The sequence below is a fragment of the Bactrocera oleae genome, chromosome 4 (assembly GCF_042242935.1).
Source record: "Bactrocera oleae isolate idBacOlea1 chromosome 4, idBacOlea1, whole genome shotgun sequence".
NCBI lineage: Eukaryota > Metazoa > Arthropoda > Insecta > Diptera > Tephritidae > Bactrocera > Bactrocera oleae.
In genome coordinates this window covers 38,740,508-38,758,288 of record NC_091538.1, presented here as the reverse complement: position 1 = coordinate 38,758,288, position 17,781 = coordinate 38,740,508, and the positions used below count along the sequence as shown (strand labels likewise).

Here is a 17,781-nt window from a genome sequence, read left to right as displayed (position 1 = left end):
GTTGTACGAAATTCAATTATGGTTCAATATCAAAATTTAATCGAACTTTTCTTTGTACATCCTTTATATTTTCTTATAAGAATTATTATTTCCTTTTAAGGAAACTTATATGAGGCATTAATTTAATATTCTTTCACTTTTATATATACGATTGATGTAATATTTTCAGATATTACGGAGCACGTTTCACTATGCACACTGCACATGTTTACAGCTACCTAACCAAAAATTGGAAATATGGGTATTTAAAACCAATTACATAATTGTTATTATAATCTATATGTCCTAAGATACCATCATATTTAGATAATTTGTGTCAGGTAAAGGGAATATAATTTTACTTTATTTTATTTTGTTTAATTATATATTATAGATTTGCTATAACATTTTCTTTTTTAATGTTACATATGAAGAATGATTATCCATATTAAGTTAAACAAAAATGGGATAAATGAAACAGATTACAACACAAACAAAAGATAATTATAATGAAATCAGATTAAAACTGATGCGTCGTCGTTCAATTATAAAATAAGCGATTTTCATAAATACATATTTAAATATGCACTAATATACGATAAATCTCAGTTCTGTCCTTAGACCAATTCAAATTTAACAAACTTACGACTTTAAAGCTTATTATTCAATTTTTACATACATATGTGTGTATGGAACTGTAGCTATTAAAGCATGAACTTTCCACATTTCTTAATTAGTGAAAAATATGTTTTAAGATTATTCATCTTATCAAACTTTCTTTCAACAACGTCCTACTGCAGTCGCTCTTTTATATTTCTATTAAATAATTATTATCTTAATCGTATATTTTTACTTTTTATCGACAAAGAATTGCTTCTCATGAGTAACACACACATTTAGAAAGGGCGAGCTAAGTGTAAAAATACCGATATATGGTAACTATAAAAAGTCACTGCGGTGAGAAGATGCCTCAGCAAAGTTAAACGCCTGCAAAAATAATCTTCGCTATCGGGTCAATACTTGTATTTAATTAATTTTAGGACTGTAAACACCGTGACATTCAAATACACAGTTTAATAGTGTTTTAAGCTCCTGAAGTGACCACACCGAAATATTACATAAAATAACTTCAAAGATCCATTATAATGTTTACCACATTTTTAAGGAGTTTTATCATCCATATCTTTTAATTCGTAGCTTTCGTATTTTATATAGTTAATCATTGTCTTCTTCATTTTCACATTTCTAGGTTGCTTAAATAGCTATAAAATATGTGTATCTCATCTAAAATGCAAAACAACGTATCATCAAAAAGTTCGAAATTGAGTTTTTTATTAATTACAATTTACTACATACATATATCATATTACATATTTGACTTTTAAGCTATTGCTCAGATATAACCAAATTAAAATTCTTTCCTTTATATGAATAGTTTTTAGTTTATATCGCTTTTTTTCTTCTCATGTAAACATATAAAAAATGATGTTACGTTATTTTGCATTTAAGGTGACGATATGTAGCTCTGTTCGTTTAATTCATTTTCACTTTAAGAATATACATATGTTTTTAGATATATATGTTCATATTAAGTTCAAAATATATACAGATTTTTTATTGTAATTCGTTTAATATTTCAATTTCACTTTCAAATTCGTAGTTTAAATTGTGAAATAATAAATCAGGAGGCACGTATTTGGAACTAAAGGACTAAATCATTGATTGTTTTTACTTCCTGTGTTAATAATTTTTAACAATACACACGTATATATGTTTCAACAATGGATAAAAATATCAATTACAAATAAATATAACACAGAAATACTCAGGATCCACCCACTTTTTACCATAACTTAATTTATGGAAGATACCACAAAAGTAACAACTACAAAAATTAGTTCTAATTTAACCCAAAAACAAGTTTTAGAACTCGGCGTAGATTTGACTAAAGAATTCAGAATATAATATGCTTATTCCGATTACGATATTAATTTAAGCATGTATAGTCAAGTTATAAATTAAATTCACATTAATTCGACTATAGAACTTAGAAAAACCCCTTTGTCATCTATCCACTAAATGTTTGTTTGCAAACTTCGCGGCGTACTAACTGAAAGGCAATTAAACGCAAGTAGGTGTATGAGAAACGGCCGCTTCAAGATTTAAATCTTTACTGCGACAGCACATCTCACAAATCCGTTCGGTATTTGGATTTAGAAAAGTGCAGAAGCGGCAACTCCATTCATTCTGATCGCTTATGGTCAGCTGTGGGTTCAACACCACTGCAGCAGGTTGCTTTCGTGTCTTTGACCGAATGGTTCTCTCCGATTGTATTTCAATGTTAGCATTATTATTGTCATACGCCGAATTTGTGGAGAGGTTAGACGTTTGCTTTAAGCCCGATTTTGTTTTCTTTACTGGTTGTGGTTTGAATATAGATTTCTCTTGTTTATTACCAACACCGACTACTTTCTTTTCGTCACGTTTTTCAACTTCACGCCACGCAGTGGGTGTACCTGATTTTTCTAGCAAAGATGCTTTGTTTAGGTCATTATTAGTATGTCGTCCAGCCTTTGTCGATTCCGTCTGATTTGATCGCCGCCTCTCTGCGTTGGTTTTAGAACCACTGTTGCTTCCTCCGCCACCATTCGACAAATTCATTGAATCCAAATTTAAACCCTGAACTAGAAGATCACCACGTTCATCTAAATCCTTTGAATAGCCAGCTCGCTCCAAGTTTTGGAAAACATAATTCCACGATTCGTAAGAGCCAACCCCATCTTGATTCTTAGAGGCTTGAGTCGGGGAACGTTGCTCACTGCGACCCAATATTGCGAAATCATCGAAGTTCGATTCAAAACTTAAATCAGACGCTTCGTTAATATTCGAAGACATTTTTCTTTTGCTACCACCTCCAGACATTCCATTCAACAAAGCTGTACTATCCCTCAATTCCATATTCTGCAGTTGCAAATGTTTATCATTATTGTCAAGAACATCCTAAATGAAAAATATGTTATTATAATGTTTTCCTCTTTGCCAGGTCTTAAAATTTGCCTATGTTAATATTGTAAATATAAAATTATATTGTGCTACGTAAATATTGCATTAAAATATAATTCTGATACCAGCTATGGCAATGGTGCGCAAGCGAAGCCAGCCTTTACATATATACAACAAATCGTTCAGTAGTCGTTGATCAGACTTCATGCGGGCACGCCTCTTAACCAATTACAAATCAGTATACATACAAGTATACAAATTTTTATAATATACTATCTCTTTGAGTTGGGCATAGCTGATTTATACCTATCCATATTATTTGTAATGGAGTATCTAGAAATTAATTATACTCAAAGAAATTTTACAAGAATCATGCTATCGGAATAGTGTCCAATCCTTGGGAAAAATTTACTTTTCAAAATAGTCAATATTCTTTAAATTCGTGTCTTTATAGTTTCAGTTTGAAACTTAAATAAACTGCTAAAGAGATAAGTCATTTTAATTATGTTTAACTGATTAAATCCTTATTCTTACCATTACATTTGAATTTCTTTCTGGATTCGTTGCAATATTAGTTGATGTATTGTTTTTTAAACGATCAACTTTCGGCAATGGTCGTGCATGAGCATAATTGCCATACATGTCGTCAGAAGAGGGATGCTGAGAAGCGGTTATCATGCCTACATGTGGTACATATTGATGGTCCATTATAATATCCTTCGTTTGTACATAAGCCGTTGGGATGTTCGCAACACGACTAAAGCGCCGTTGCTGGTCGAAAATTCGTTCCCGATCATAATCAAAGGAATTACAATGTGGTAACCCATGTAGTTGAGCATGAAAATCGTGGGATTTAAGTGGTGCACGATCGTCAAATTCGATTAATTGTTGGTCTGGGGGAAAGGAACGTTGCCGGTATGCTTGAAAATCTTTACCACCAGCCACTACAGATGATTGACGTATAGGTGGCAACGGCGGTTGTTGATAGTTGTAGTTGTGCGACTTTGACACGGATGCGTAGCCGCCGTTATCCGTATTATTATAAGGATCACTCTTAATACCGTTACACGTGACATTAGAAGTTGCGTAATGGGTGTTCAACTGATTTGAAATATTGTACGGGAGTGGATATCGGTTGCCTGACACGTTGTAGGGATGAGAATAAGCTGAGTTCATGCCACAATTATTCATTGCGCTATTTGAGCCAATCCCTGAAGCGACGACGGCCGCATAAGAAACACTACTTTCACCCATACTGGCGCCATCCAAGCAATCATAAGGGGATTCATACACGTGTTGAGGTGGCAATTGGTGCGAAAGTTTGTAATGATGCGCCGTGCAACCCTTTTGTTGATGATCAAATGAATGTCTATGTGGCAACTGTGGCACCGGTTCACTGTAATGATCTAAGCTTCTAGAATGCTGCATACCTGCTGAGGACATTCCGTAACCAACTTGGTGTGGTAGTTGATATCCAGATATTGGATATGAAGGCATCTTACTGTTTCCATTGTATAAATGATTCGTTACTGTTGACGATACAGGCGCGTGAATAGCGCAAGTTCCATGGTTCTCGTTGTGCACCCCGTATTGTGTTCCTGCTGGTATGCGATTATAAATCGAACAATTCGTACACTCTGGTGTAGCCAATGTTTGTTGAATACTGGCGTAACAATTATCTGCATCAGAACTCGTGAATGTTTTATCTGGTTAAGTAGATAACTAGAAGGATTAGGTACTCACCAATATTTATAAGTTTCTCCTTTCGCATTTGCCTTTCTTGAATGCCATAACCCAAACCTTTTATCGCTTGAGAAGATCCTCCTGATGATTTTTTAAAAGTTTAATTACCAAATTGTCCGTTAATTTTTTAGTAAATAATAAATATTACTTACCAATGTACTTCTCGCGATAGTGAAATATATCTTGCCAAGAACAAGTAACCCCAAGTGCAACAAGACCTGAATAAATATGTTCCATTATTTGGCACTCAACGTAGGCGGCCATTGCATCACGCGATACGTTTGTCACTTGATCAGGACAAATAGGACCATCCAATACAAGAATCTCTTCCGAAACCTGTCTGTAACCCATAGCTTCGAAAAGCTTTTCAGCATCTAACAAATTTGATTTAATTTCATGATGATAGAAACCTGAATACATCTGAACGAAAACCGAACGTTTTGATTCTAATAAATTATACATGTGTTTAAGACAAACCTTTAAAACTCTAAACTCTTTGCGCCAGGGCTTGGTAAATAAATTATTAGCATAGTGACTGATTGATCTAAATCCAATGATAGCCTTATACGCATTGAACTCGTTCATTTCTCGTATCGATTTCCTCAGTACATGAGCAGTTTCCGGTAAAAAAAACTTCCGATCATGAGGCACAATACACAGAAACTCCTTAAGACAATCTACAAGGACATTTAAAAATCGTTATTTTATATTTTAAATAAATTTAAAAAATAATTTACTCTCTAATTTTTTTCCTTCTTCAATCTTTTGTATGCTTCCATCGGTGTCCAAATATGTCCAATGACGTTTAAGGATTTCGTCCCATAAGTCAGGAAGCATATCGCGTGGCATAAAGTCAGACATTTTGCCAACCTGCTAAAAGTATACAAATTTATTTTAAAAAATCTGACCGACTTTATAATCAAAAAATGATATTTGCTTCATAATAACTATATATTATGTCCAAGTTGTTTCTTTGGAAATGTGGTTAAATTAGGTAATATACAGAAATAAACATATTGGGTGTATGCATTAATTCGTGCGGTTTTCTAAGAGAGGGCTCTACTGAACAACAATTTGTTTCATTCATTTGAAAATGTCGAAATTTGTACCAGATAAAGTGTTTTTGCGGGGAGTTCTTCTTCATTACTTTAACATGAAGAAAAGTGCTACCGAAAGCCATCGTATATTACCGGACGTTTATGGTGACCATGCTTTAGCCGTACGAACGTGCCAAAAGTGGTTTGCATGGTTTAAAACTGGCAATTTCGACTTAGACGAAGAATTGGAGACATTGCTCGACGCAGATGCATCCCAGACGCAAGAAGGACTTGCAAAAGTATTAGAAGTTGATCAAGCAACCGTTTTCAGACGATTAAAATCATTAGGATTCATCCAGGAGCTTGGATATTGAGTGCCTTATGAATTAAAGCCAAGCGACGTCGAACGTCGATTCTGCATGTCGGAAATGTTGCTTCAACGCCACCAAAAGAAGTAATTTTTTCATCGGACTGTCACTGGCGGTGAAAAATGGATTCATTATGATAACCCAAAGCGCAAGAGATTGTATGTGAAACCCGACCAACCATCGACATCCACGGCAAAGCCGAATATCCATGGTCCCAAGGTTATGCTATGTATTTGGTGGGACCACAAGGGTGTGCTCAATTATGAGCTATGGAAATCGGGTCAGGCGATCAATGGGGACCTCTACCGAAAACAATTGATTCGTTTGAAAAATGCCATGGCGGAAAAACGAACAGAATATACGACCAGACACGAATAATTTTATATCAAGACAATGCTCGGCCACATGTTGCAAGGCCAGTTAAAAACTATTTGGAAAACTGTGGGTGGGAAGTTCTACCTCACCCGCCTTATAGCCCAGACATAGCACCTTCCGATTACCACTTGTTCAGATCAATGCAGGATGACCTCACCGGAGTACGCTTCACTTCAGAACAGGGTATCAGAAATTGACTCGATTCTTTCTTGACCTCCAAGCCCGCGAAGTTCTTTTGGGATGGGATCCACAAACTGCCAGAAAGATTGGCAAACATAGTATCTTTCGTTGAGCAATACTTTGAACATTAAATGTATTACAGTTTTTTCACAATAAAGTCTTAATTTTCGAAAAAAAAACCGCACGAAATAATGCATACACCCAATACTAAGATTACTATAATTGTTTTTCAAATTGAAATGCGCGATTTTTCATATCAGTCTTCGTTCAGATCTTTACATACATTTACTTTTAAAGATTAACGTACTACCACTTGCGTTATATTCTTTTTGTATGTAACCAACACACAACGAATAGAAAATATAATATCAGCACAAAAACCATAGTTATAGAAATATTAAGACATGAAGAAATTGGCTTGCAAAGATTTTCGAATAATTCTATATTTAAATGGATTTAATCTTCTTCACCTTCTTTGGTAAATTACAGTTGATCCGAAGTTTCCGCTCCTCATTACAAAACCGACATTTCTCAAAGAGTCTATTACCATGTTATATCCCCGCAGCATGGTTTGCCAAGCGTATGACAGAACTTTGCTTCAGGTTCCAGCCTCTCCGCTCCATCGTCCTCTCGGAAAAGCTCTTTTATGGTATGGGGTTCCCTTGATTCTGGCCCCAATAGCTTGGTAGCTGCTGCAGAGCAAGCTTTTCCATCTATGCCCTTGTGCCGCGGTACTCAAATTAGGTTGTTGTTTGCTGTAGCGGTTATCTAATCCCCGCTTGGGTGGTAAGGTTCGGGTTGGTTGTCATTGAAGTCATCTAACGGTAGGCCCAGGAAACGTGCCATAGGGAGAAGGGTGTTAGATGAGTAGAATTCGTTGGTCATGCAAAGAGGTAGTTAGTGTCATGCAAGGACTCATTGCTTGCTGGACATATATTTGGTATGTCGAGGTCGATTCTGGATAAGTTGAGTTTAACCTGCTGCAGTATCCAGAACGAATTTGCGCAAGGTCACTCTAGATTCTCATGGGAAACCAAGCTCTTCGCTTGCAATGGGTGGTGGTATGACTCCTAGTACGCTATTCACTGAGAGGGAGTCGGTGAAGGTGTTAATGACTCCACTGTAAATGGCGGTCAGTGCGTGTTTGAAGTTATTTGCGTCCGAAATTTGGTAGACGTTCTTTTCGATGTCGTCGACGTAATTAAGGAAGGACTTCTTGATGTTGCTAGGAGGCGGCTCCGCTTTAAGCAGACGACCGCAAGGATGGTTTCTGTAAAAAAAATCCCAGCGGAAACTGCTTGGAGATAAGCTCGTTATGTTCCTTATCGGTGCGGCGTAGTTTATGACCGGCCGGCCGATTGAATTGTATATTACCAACAACGTTTATTTGCTTTACTCCATTAGCTGCCGCATAGCGACATGAGGATTTTGTTGCAGATCTGTACTTTGGCAGTGATCGCGGTCGTATGAGGAGTAAAGGGACACAGGCTGTCGAATGTTATAAAATTTTAGGATTATTGACAGCCGGAATTTCGACACCATCAACTGTATTGTTAAGATCAAATCTGTACTCCAGTTCGTGAATACGGCCGCTATGGATTTAATGGGGAAGAGTGTCAACCTCCTAGCCGAGAAGCGAGAAAAGTAGGAAAAATAGCAGTTTACTTTTCAGCACATGCCATCAATTCCATTACCCGCCGTCAATATCGTGAAATCATCAGCGTACGAAGTGATGGAAATTCCCTGTGGTGATTGAGGGAGTTTCGAAATGCAGAAGGCAACAGTAACGGGGAGAGGACACCACCCTGCCGGACCCTCTCTTTAATTCTTCTTAATTTGGAAGTTTTGAACGCGATACAGTACGGATGATTGCCGATCGCTCAGGTAGTACATAGTCCACCGCTTCAGCCCTGGAGGGAGCGTTGATTTTACTATGCCCTCAAGTAGCGTTGTGTGATTGACTGTGTCAAAAGCTTTGGACAAGTCCAGCGCTACGAGGATAGTCCTCTCACAGGGTGGCTTTTTATTTAAGCCACGCACTATCTGGGATTTTATAACGCTAAGTGCGGTGGTGGTGCTGTGACCTTTCGGAAGCCATGCTGACGGTCTGCTAAAGTCATGTGGTGAGTGAACGTCGGAAGTATCAAGACCTCAAGTGTCTTCACTATTGGAGAAAGGAGAGTTATCGGACGATAAGACTCCCCTTTGTTGGCGGGTTTCCCTGGTTTCAGTAGTGGGACCACTCTTCCGACTTTTCACCTGCCTGGTATTTGAAGAGCGGTCAACAACAGGACGAGGACCTTGGTTAGGAACCTTACTCCCGTCTAGCCTAGGTGCTTTAGCATCAGCATGTTTATTCCATTTTGTCTTTGTCAGACTGGTCATGCTGCCTGTTTGAGGTCCTTTGAACAGTAGAGGTCCTTTGTTGGTCACTCAACTGGACAGACACAACTTGTGGCCCACTTTCTATATGTCTTAAGGCCTGAGCAGGTGTTAAGATGGCTCCATCCAACAATTCCCACAACAGCCGGTTCTGCGATACCGGAATTGACCCGGATTTTATCCGGCCAAGGGCTGTTATTTCGACGATCTTACCATGTTTGGATCGGTAAGTTTTAGATTAAGTTTGTCGTCACTGGAGCAACGCCTAGCAGCAGGGTTGCTCCGTATCCTCTTGACCCGTGCTGGCATCGAGTCCAACCCGGGCCCCGAGGTATTCTACTGCTGCGTATGCGCAAAAAGGCTCCATCCAAATTCCACCTCGTTTAGGTGCAATACATGCAATGGATGGAGCCATCTTAAGACCTGCTCGGGCCTTAAGACACACAGGGAGTGGACCACGAGTTACGTGGCCCCATGCTGTCAACGCAATAATGCGACATCTGCCTCAACGGCCGTGCAACCTGCACCATGTTCGCGCACTGCGCTGCCACTCCAGTCGAGTGGCCAAGATAGGACCTCCACGGTCCCAAGGAGCTCACATAGACAGCATAACTCCCAATCTGACCAACCAATTTAACGCGCATCACGATCTTTGGCATTCCTGCCTGTCAAACGATCGTAGGGGGATGGAGCTGGCGGAACAGATAGACGATTCGACATTCTGCACAATGAACGACGAAGCCCCCACCAGAATTATGGGCACCTGTAATAGCTCGCCAGATATTACCATCGCTAGCGGTGGTATGATAAATAGTATAACCTGGCGACCTATGCTAACTCTTGCATCAGACCATCTGCCCATAATTATCTCGATCGAGAAACCTCCTGACTTTATTTCTGTGGATAACCGCACCTATGTTAACTTTAACAAAGCTAACTGGGTCGGCTTCACAGAATTTACTGAGAGCACCTTCAACGCACTATCCATTCCTACGGACGTCATCGTTGGCGAGCGTCAATTCCGCAAGGTGCTCGCTGCTGCTACAGCTCGCTTCATACCGGCTGGAAGAATAGCGGAACTCCGCCCTAATTTCCCAGCCGAAGCAGCTGTATTAGCAAATGAGCGCGACATCTTACGCCATGCCGATCCCTGTGATCCCCGAATAAGGGATCTCAATTTGGAGATTCGGCAAATGGTAAACCATCATAAGCGGACAAAATGGATAGAGCACCTGAAGTCCTGCAACCTCTCCACCGGTGTGAGTAAGCTTTGGACTACTGTCAAGGCCCTGTCAAATCCGAGGAAACATGACGATCGGGTTGAAATCCAATTCGATGGCCATGCCTCCTCGGACCCGAAGAAGTGCGCGAGCTACTTTAGCCGGCAGTTTATACTGCACCCTTCGACCGACAAGGCCAAACGATATGTTACCCGACGGCTGCAAAATGCCAAAAGACTGCGCACCACTTACTTTCACCGATGGGGAGGTTCAGAGTGTCATCAAAAAGGCGAAATCGTCAAAATCCATCGGCCCTGACGGAATAAACATGCTGATGTTAAAACATCTAGGCCCAACGGGAGTAAACTACCTCACCAAGGTCCTCAACCTGTCGATATCCACTCTTCAAATACCCGATGTGTGGAAAGTCGGAAGAGTGGTCCCACTGCTGAAACCTGGGAAACCCGCCAACAAAGGGGAGTCTTATCGCCCGATAACTCTCCTTTCCCCAGTAGTGAAGACACTTGAGGCCTTGTTACTCCCGTCATTCACCCACCACCTGAGCCTAGCAGACCATCAGCATGGCTTCCGTAAAGTGCACAGTACCACCACAGCACTTAGCGTCATAAACGCCCAGATAGTTCATGGCCTGAACCAGAAGCCACCCTGCGAGAGGACGATCCTCGTAGCGTTGGACTTGTCAAAAGCTTTTGACACAGTCAATCACGCAACGCCACTTGAGGACCTGGAACAATCAACGCTCCCTCCAGGGCTGAAGCGGTGGACCATGAACTACCTGAGCGGTCGACACTCATCCGTACTATTTCGAGGTCAAAACTCCAAACTCAGGAAAATTAAACAGGGGGTTCCGCAGGGCGGTGTCCTCTCCCCGCTACGGTTTAATTTCTACATTTCGAAACTCCCCCAGCCACCAGCGGGAATTTCAATGACCTCGTACGCAGATGACTGTACGATATTGACGTCGGGCAATGGAATCGATGGCATGTGCTCAAAAGTAAACGGCTACCTCTCCGATCTTTCTCGCTTCTTTTCTGCAAGGAACCTAACACTCTCTCCCACTAAATCCACAGCGACCATCTTCACCAATTAGACGAAGGAGTACAGACTGGACCTGAACATTTCAGTCGATGGCACAAAAATTCCGACAGTAAATAACCCTAAAATTTTAGGCGTCACTTTGGACAGTCTGTGCTCTTTCACTCCTCATACGACCGCGATAACTGCCAAAGTACAGAGCCGCAACAAAATCCTCAAATCGCTTGCCGGCAGCTCATGGGGAAAGGACAAAGAAACGTTGTTGGCAACATACAAGGCAATCGGCCGGCCGGTCCTCAATTATGCAGCCGCAATATGGACTATCAAGGGGTGCCTCTTGATGTCCCCAATCGAACACCTACATAGCGAGGCCCGTATGCTTCCGGTTAAGGAACATAACGAGCTCCTCTCCAAGCAGTTTCTGCTGGGATGTTTTTGCAGAAACCACCCCTGCAGACGCCTGCTTGCAGCGGAGCAGCCTCCTAGGAACATCAAGAGGTCCTTCCTTGACTACGTCGACGACATCAGACAGCACGCCGACCAGACTTCGGACGCAACTAACTTCAGACAAGCACTGACCGCCATTCACAGTGGAGCCATTAACACCTTCACCGACTCCCTTTCAGTGAATGGCGTAGTACGAGTCAAACCACCACCCATTGCAGACACAGAGCTCGAGTTGCCTCGCGAATCTAGAGTGACCCTCGCGCAACTTCGTTCTGGATACTGTAGCAGGTTAAACTCCTACCTATCCAGAATAGACCCTGACATACCAAACACATGTCCTGCATGCAATGAGTCTCCGCATGACACTAACCACCTCTTTGCATGCCCAACAAACCCCACTCATCTAACACCCCTTTCCCTATGGTCCGACCCCGTCGAAACAGCTCGTTTCCTGGGCCTTCCGTTAGATGACCTCGACGACAACGAATCTAGAATTTATCACCCAAACGGGGATTAGATAATCGTTATAACAACAACAACATGGCTCCATCCATTGCATGTGTTACACCTTACCAAGATGGAGTTTGGATGGAGCCTTTTAGCGCAAACGCAACAGAAAAATTCCTCCGGGCCCGGGTTACACTCAATGTCAGCACGTGTCAGGAGGATACGGAGCAACCCTGCTGCTACGAGTGCACAAAAATGGAAAAATAAGCACGAATTATGGAGAAAAGTCCAGGAAGCATGGTATTCAATAACGGTCACGACTTGGACTAACATTGTCAGCTCCATGTCGCGAAGAAGGCAAGAGGTGGTTCAAATAAAAGGAGTAACAACAAAATATTTGATTTCAATGGAAGAAAAGTAATAATTAAATAAAATAACACACAAAAAAGTAATATTTGTATTTCCATGCTGAAATACAAAATGGATCCGTTTTCACTTTGTAAACTCAAATAAACTTAAAATAACTTTTGAAATGTTAAATAATTGTCTAAAAATAATATTTAAATTATTTTATTGTATATCCTTTAATTTTAAATATTTTTTTGAAAATTTAAAATTTATCCCTTTGTCCCTATTATTTTTTCAAACACCATATATTCAAAAGCATATTTGAGTTTCCGTTGCGCCTGGTAGATGACGCAGATATCAGATTCTAAGATAGCATAAGTATAGTTTAAACCATGAAGACTATAAACATATGCATGGTGTATAGTGTCTAAACAATCATACTGTTATGCTACTATAGATAGTTAGTGTTATGCTAGTATAGCAGTATCCGGCTAGTCGTAAGTCGTCGACTATTCGATTAACCTAATTTTCGACTATACGGTTAACCGTTCGTTGTCGACTATTCGAATAATAACTGTTTTTTCAAAAAAAAAACCAAGAGGCAAAAATCAAAGGCTGCTTGGATTTCAAACAACTTTAATTTATTCAAATACTCGCAGCACAACAACTAATCGAATAGTCGAAGTAGAACGACTATACATATATGGTATATTCAAGATACGGACTTATAGTGCGTTTTTTAAGAAAAACAGTATATTTTAAAAATTACTTTGCGCACCCATACTGCACTAGCGGCCTTTGGTTGCGCTTCAAAAAAATAACCCTGTTCGCTCCAACACCGGGGTCTCCATAGTTCTTTTGCGTGCATTAGGGAGTTGGAAGCGAAAGAACCATGAACACGACCAGGGTTATTTATTTAAAGCGCAGCCAGTGCAGAAAGGAGATCGACGCGAAATAACATGTACAAAGTGTGTTAAGTTTTTGAATTGAACGCAATTCAACTTCAGATCAACCGAACCCTTATTTGGTATCACGATTTTCAACTATTTTCAGTCGAAGTTTAATTGGTGTTGTCAACTTATAAAATGAATATTTGACAGATAATTAAACAACTGAAAATTTTTAAACGAAAAATTAAAACAACTGAATTTAGTTATTGCTCACAAAAAGATGAATAATTATTAAAATGGGCATTAGTTGTAATTTATATTACGATGATAAAAATGTTGGGGACAAACCTGATGTGCCTCCCATGAGAAAAAGCATTTGTGATCACCTCGAGCTTAACACATTTTTCTCGGGTCGGCTTTAGAACGCGGGGATAAAATGGGTATGGGCGGATAGAGGAGGTCCTCCAGATCAAGAATAAATATAGATATTTACGTTTAATGTTAAAAATTTTAACTATTTAAAGGACGTATTTTTTCGATTTAAAATGAATTGTATACATATATTTTTCACTTTTATGTCCACAAACACTTCACTAAATCGTTTTTGGACAATTATTTTATATTATATGATTCAAAAATTGCTTTATTTCAATATTTAAATTATTCTTAAATTCTATAATTTTGACAGTAACAAAAGGGTTGTAAATATCAAATAAACCGTGTTGTCATACTAATATATTTCGCAAATGAAGAAAAACAAAATAAAAAGGGAGATTATACCCCAAATACAGGAAGCATAATCGTTGATGGACACTAACAAATCTTTTAGTTTCCCCGGTGTTGGATTGACAAAGGTTATTTTCAACACAAATAGAAATTCTGCGCGAAAAAACCTTGATACACCCCGGTATTGGACCGACCAGGGTTATTTTTTTGAGGCCGAAGTCCGACAACGCAAAAAGGAGTTTTACAAAAAAAAGTAACATTGTCATAGAGGGTATAACATAATAATATGTTATATTTCATTTTTCTAGGTTTTGGATTCCTGTATTTGGGTTATTATCTGTTTTAATTTCTTTCAGTTCGTTTACAAAAGATGTCGATAAGGTAACAATGGTTATTTGACATTTTGCAACCCTTTTGTTATTGTCATAATTAAATGAATTTAACAATAATTAAATTTCAAGTTAAACTATTTTTGCACTGTATAATGTAGAATAAATGTGTACAAACGAATTATTGAATTGTTAGTGGATATAAAAGTGAAAAATATAAGTGTATAATTCATTTTAAAGTAATTGAAATTTTCAACTTTGAACGTAAATATCTCGAAAACTGTAAAATGACTATATACTTTAATATATATATTCTTTATCTGAAGAATCTACTATATCCAACTATACCCCTCTTAACCCTGAAATTGTAGGATGGTATACTAAAGTTTCCCCTTTTTTTGGCAAACATTCAAATTTCTAACAAAAGGGGCAAATCTAGAAACACCACCTCGCCGGCAAAACGTCAGCCTAAAAGATGTAGCCCGCCCAGGCATCAGGCTGTTCTCAATAGTATTTTTGGCTATTTACTTTTTTGTAAAAAAGATGTTTAACCAGCAACGAAGAACGAAGATTTCTAAAAAAAAATTTATATATGAAGTTCACTCAATATGCACTTACAAATCTTCTTATCGTATAATGATGAATAATCGCTGCATACAAATTTATTTGCACTTTTATATTTATGTATTAAGGCATTCCATGATTTACTCGTACAAATAAAGGAAATTAAATAGCACAAATGCTGTGCTATGTATAATTTTCACACTTGCTAAAGATGCGGAGGTGGTTGTTATTTTTAGGTCCTCCTGCTGCCGAAATTTACACAATAATCAACTCGCACAAATTTAAATTCTTTATTCCACTACATCCTTAAAATTTACATTTCTTTATACTTCAGTAAATTCATTTGAGAATTAATAATCACACCCAGGCTAGATTGCATAAATATTTTCTTTTGACGCAGCAGCAGCTATACAAAGGAATGCAGCTCCGCATTTACATTTTTTTTTTATTTGTACAAACTACAAATAATGTGATTAAAAGAAATCTAAACGTTTTTAAATTCACTCGAAAACTATAAATATTTAATTAAGACTTTGAAATATTTTCTTTATAAACACTTTTGTTGTTTCGCGACCAATGCATAAATGTACAAGTAACAAATCCTAAGATTTTCACTAACACATACCCAAAAAATTGACATTTGGCATGGGTTGCCCCTAAATATTTTAGTACTAAAAGGGAACCCATTACAGTTCTACTACGAAAAGAGCAATTGGTACGGGTTGCCTAGAGCCAGTTCATACACTGATTCTTTTGTAACCCAAAACGGTTTATTGTGAGCTAGGGGACGACGAAGAAAAACGAAGGGACCGTGCAACTCGTGCTCGGATGGCACGCTTTTTGTTCTTGTTCGTAACAGCTCGCTGCTACCATTTATAACATTCCTTTTCACTTTCAAATTTTTTGAATGGTTGCAGGAGCGCTCGGTTTCAAATGAATATAAACCATTCGTTCAGAAATTTGAATTCTGTTATCTATTTTATGTATGTAATATGCAAGTATGTAAGCATAAAATAATAGAAATATTTAACGATGACACATGTAGAAAGTGCAAGGAAGTAGGCCTGAGAGAGCCGCTGGAACACCTCCTATATTTACAAGTATGTCCGACCTTATCTAGAATTCGGCTTAGATATTTACGAGCTTCGCACTTCAAGCGACTGGAGTAAATATTAGAAATAGATATCAAGCCCCTATTAAACGAGTTGACGTCCTGCGCGACGTAAATTTAAGCTCGTATTAATAAACTCCATCTGGCATTACAAAGGTCCTGAAGGTCTATGGCGTGACAGTCAGCCAGTATAACCTAACTTAAGCCATTAATTGAGAATTTTAGGCAACGTGCTAGGCTACTACGACGCTACCTGCATTCGGTGCACATATGGACATTCATAATTATATCGTCCTATATACTTAAATACATATACATTAACATCTTTTAATCAACTACAAAAATATAATTTTTACTTAATTCTTTCATCTTAATTTTAGTTTTCAATATTTCGGTTAGATAATTAAACGTCTTATATAAAGTATGTATTGAATGGAATAAATAATAGGTTGACTTTTCATTCGGTTACTGTACGAATAATTATTATTTATTTATCCGTTACCGTACGAATAATTTGTAATTATATAACCGATTACAATAATTCATAATTCAATCGCGTCAAACTCCTTTCTGCACTGGTGGCCTTCGGCCGAGCTTCAAAAAAATAACCCTGTATTTTTGTAAGTAGTGTAATCATAACCTTAAAAAAAAATTACCGGACTAGTAAACACAGAAAAATACCAGCTAATTATCCGGTTCATTCTGTGTTAAAAAAAAAAAACGAATTTGACCGGATGACTTATTATAAATTATTCGTACATTACCCGGACAAATAGTCACTGCGTAAATAATAACATTTACAAATGAATAATTACGAATTAATATCATACTTGTTATGTATGCAGCGGGTCTTTTAAATTCGTTTATTCCTGAATGCATATCTGTATTTTTGTTTTTATGTTGTCAAAATTTTACCTAGCTCGGGAGCTGGCTTAATTCTGACACTCTGATTCGGTATGAAAAACATCAAAATTACACTTTTATCTGTCAGAAATTGAAATGTGTACGTTCATATTGTAACGGATTTCTCGATAAATCGTCTACCTGTAACTCACTCTTGAGTTCGATCACTGGATTGTTAAATAAAAGTCCCAATTTAATGGCTTTTATCTCTATTTCTAATTCCAACAACTTAACACTTATTGCTCGTTATTCGAGCTTACAACTTCTTGCTTATAGCTTAATTGCTCTTATCACGACAACACTCTAACTAGAACTGTGTTTGCTGCACAATCTGACAGCCCTTATATAGTAAATCTGTAACAAAACATTGCTTCTAGAACATTCTGGCAACTACGAATTCGCTAACTAGTTGCTTCTGGCAGTTTATCGTTGATTCGATTTTGTTCTATCATCCGTGTTCGTCACAATATCTTTCTTAAGCGGCCTTTACACGGTCATTCATGTTTGCAAGCATATGCGGCGTGAAGAGAAGAATGAGCGTGTAAACATCATAAATTCGTGTTCGTCATACATGTGCGATGGTTTTTAAAAACATGATGTCATGAACATGTTTTATGGTGTAAACGCTTGCATCATGCACGCAGTATATTTTTTCAGTCGTAAGTGCCGTTTC

General features: G+C 38.3%; 1 protein-coding gene across 3 annotated transcripts; it reads right to left on the bottom strand.

The window, feature by feature from the left end:
* Positions 1–980: 980 nt before the first annotated feature.
* On the bottom strand, positions 981–15,699 carry tamo (PUB and ZnF_RBZ domain-containing protein tamozhennic). Of its 3 annotated transcripts, none has more exons than XM_014236216.3 (7): positions 15,149–15,699; positions 5,463–5,598; positions 5,203–5,402; positions 4,878–5,145; positions 4,726–4,806; positions 3,517–4,661; positions 981–2,979 (listed from the first exon to the last, which is right to left on the bottom strand). In XM_014236216.3, exons 2-7 carry the CDS (start codon positions 5,584–5,586, stop codon positions 2,101–2,103), a joined length of 2,697 nt encoding a protein of 898 aa, XP_014091691.2. In that variant the 5' UTR covers positions 5,587–5,598; positions 15,149–15,699; the 3' UTR covers positions 981–2,100. The 3 variants fall into 3 exon arrangements, with proteins under 3 accessions (XP_014091691.2, XP_036218093.2, XP_014091692.2); XM_036362200.2 differs by having other exon boundaries at positions 5,463–5,595; XM_014236217.3 differs by lacking the exon at positions 15,149–15,699 and adding an exon at positions 7,156–7,615.
* Between the last annotated feature and the right edge of the window lie 2,082 nt (positions 15,700–17,781).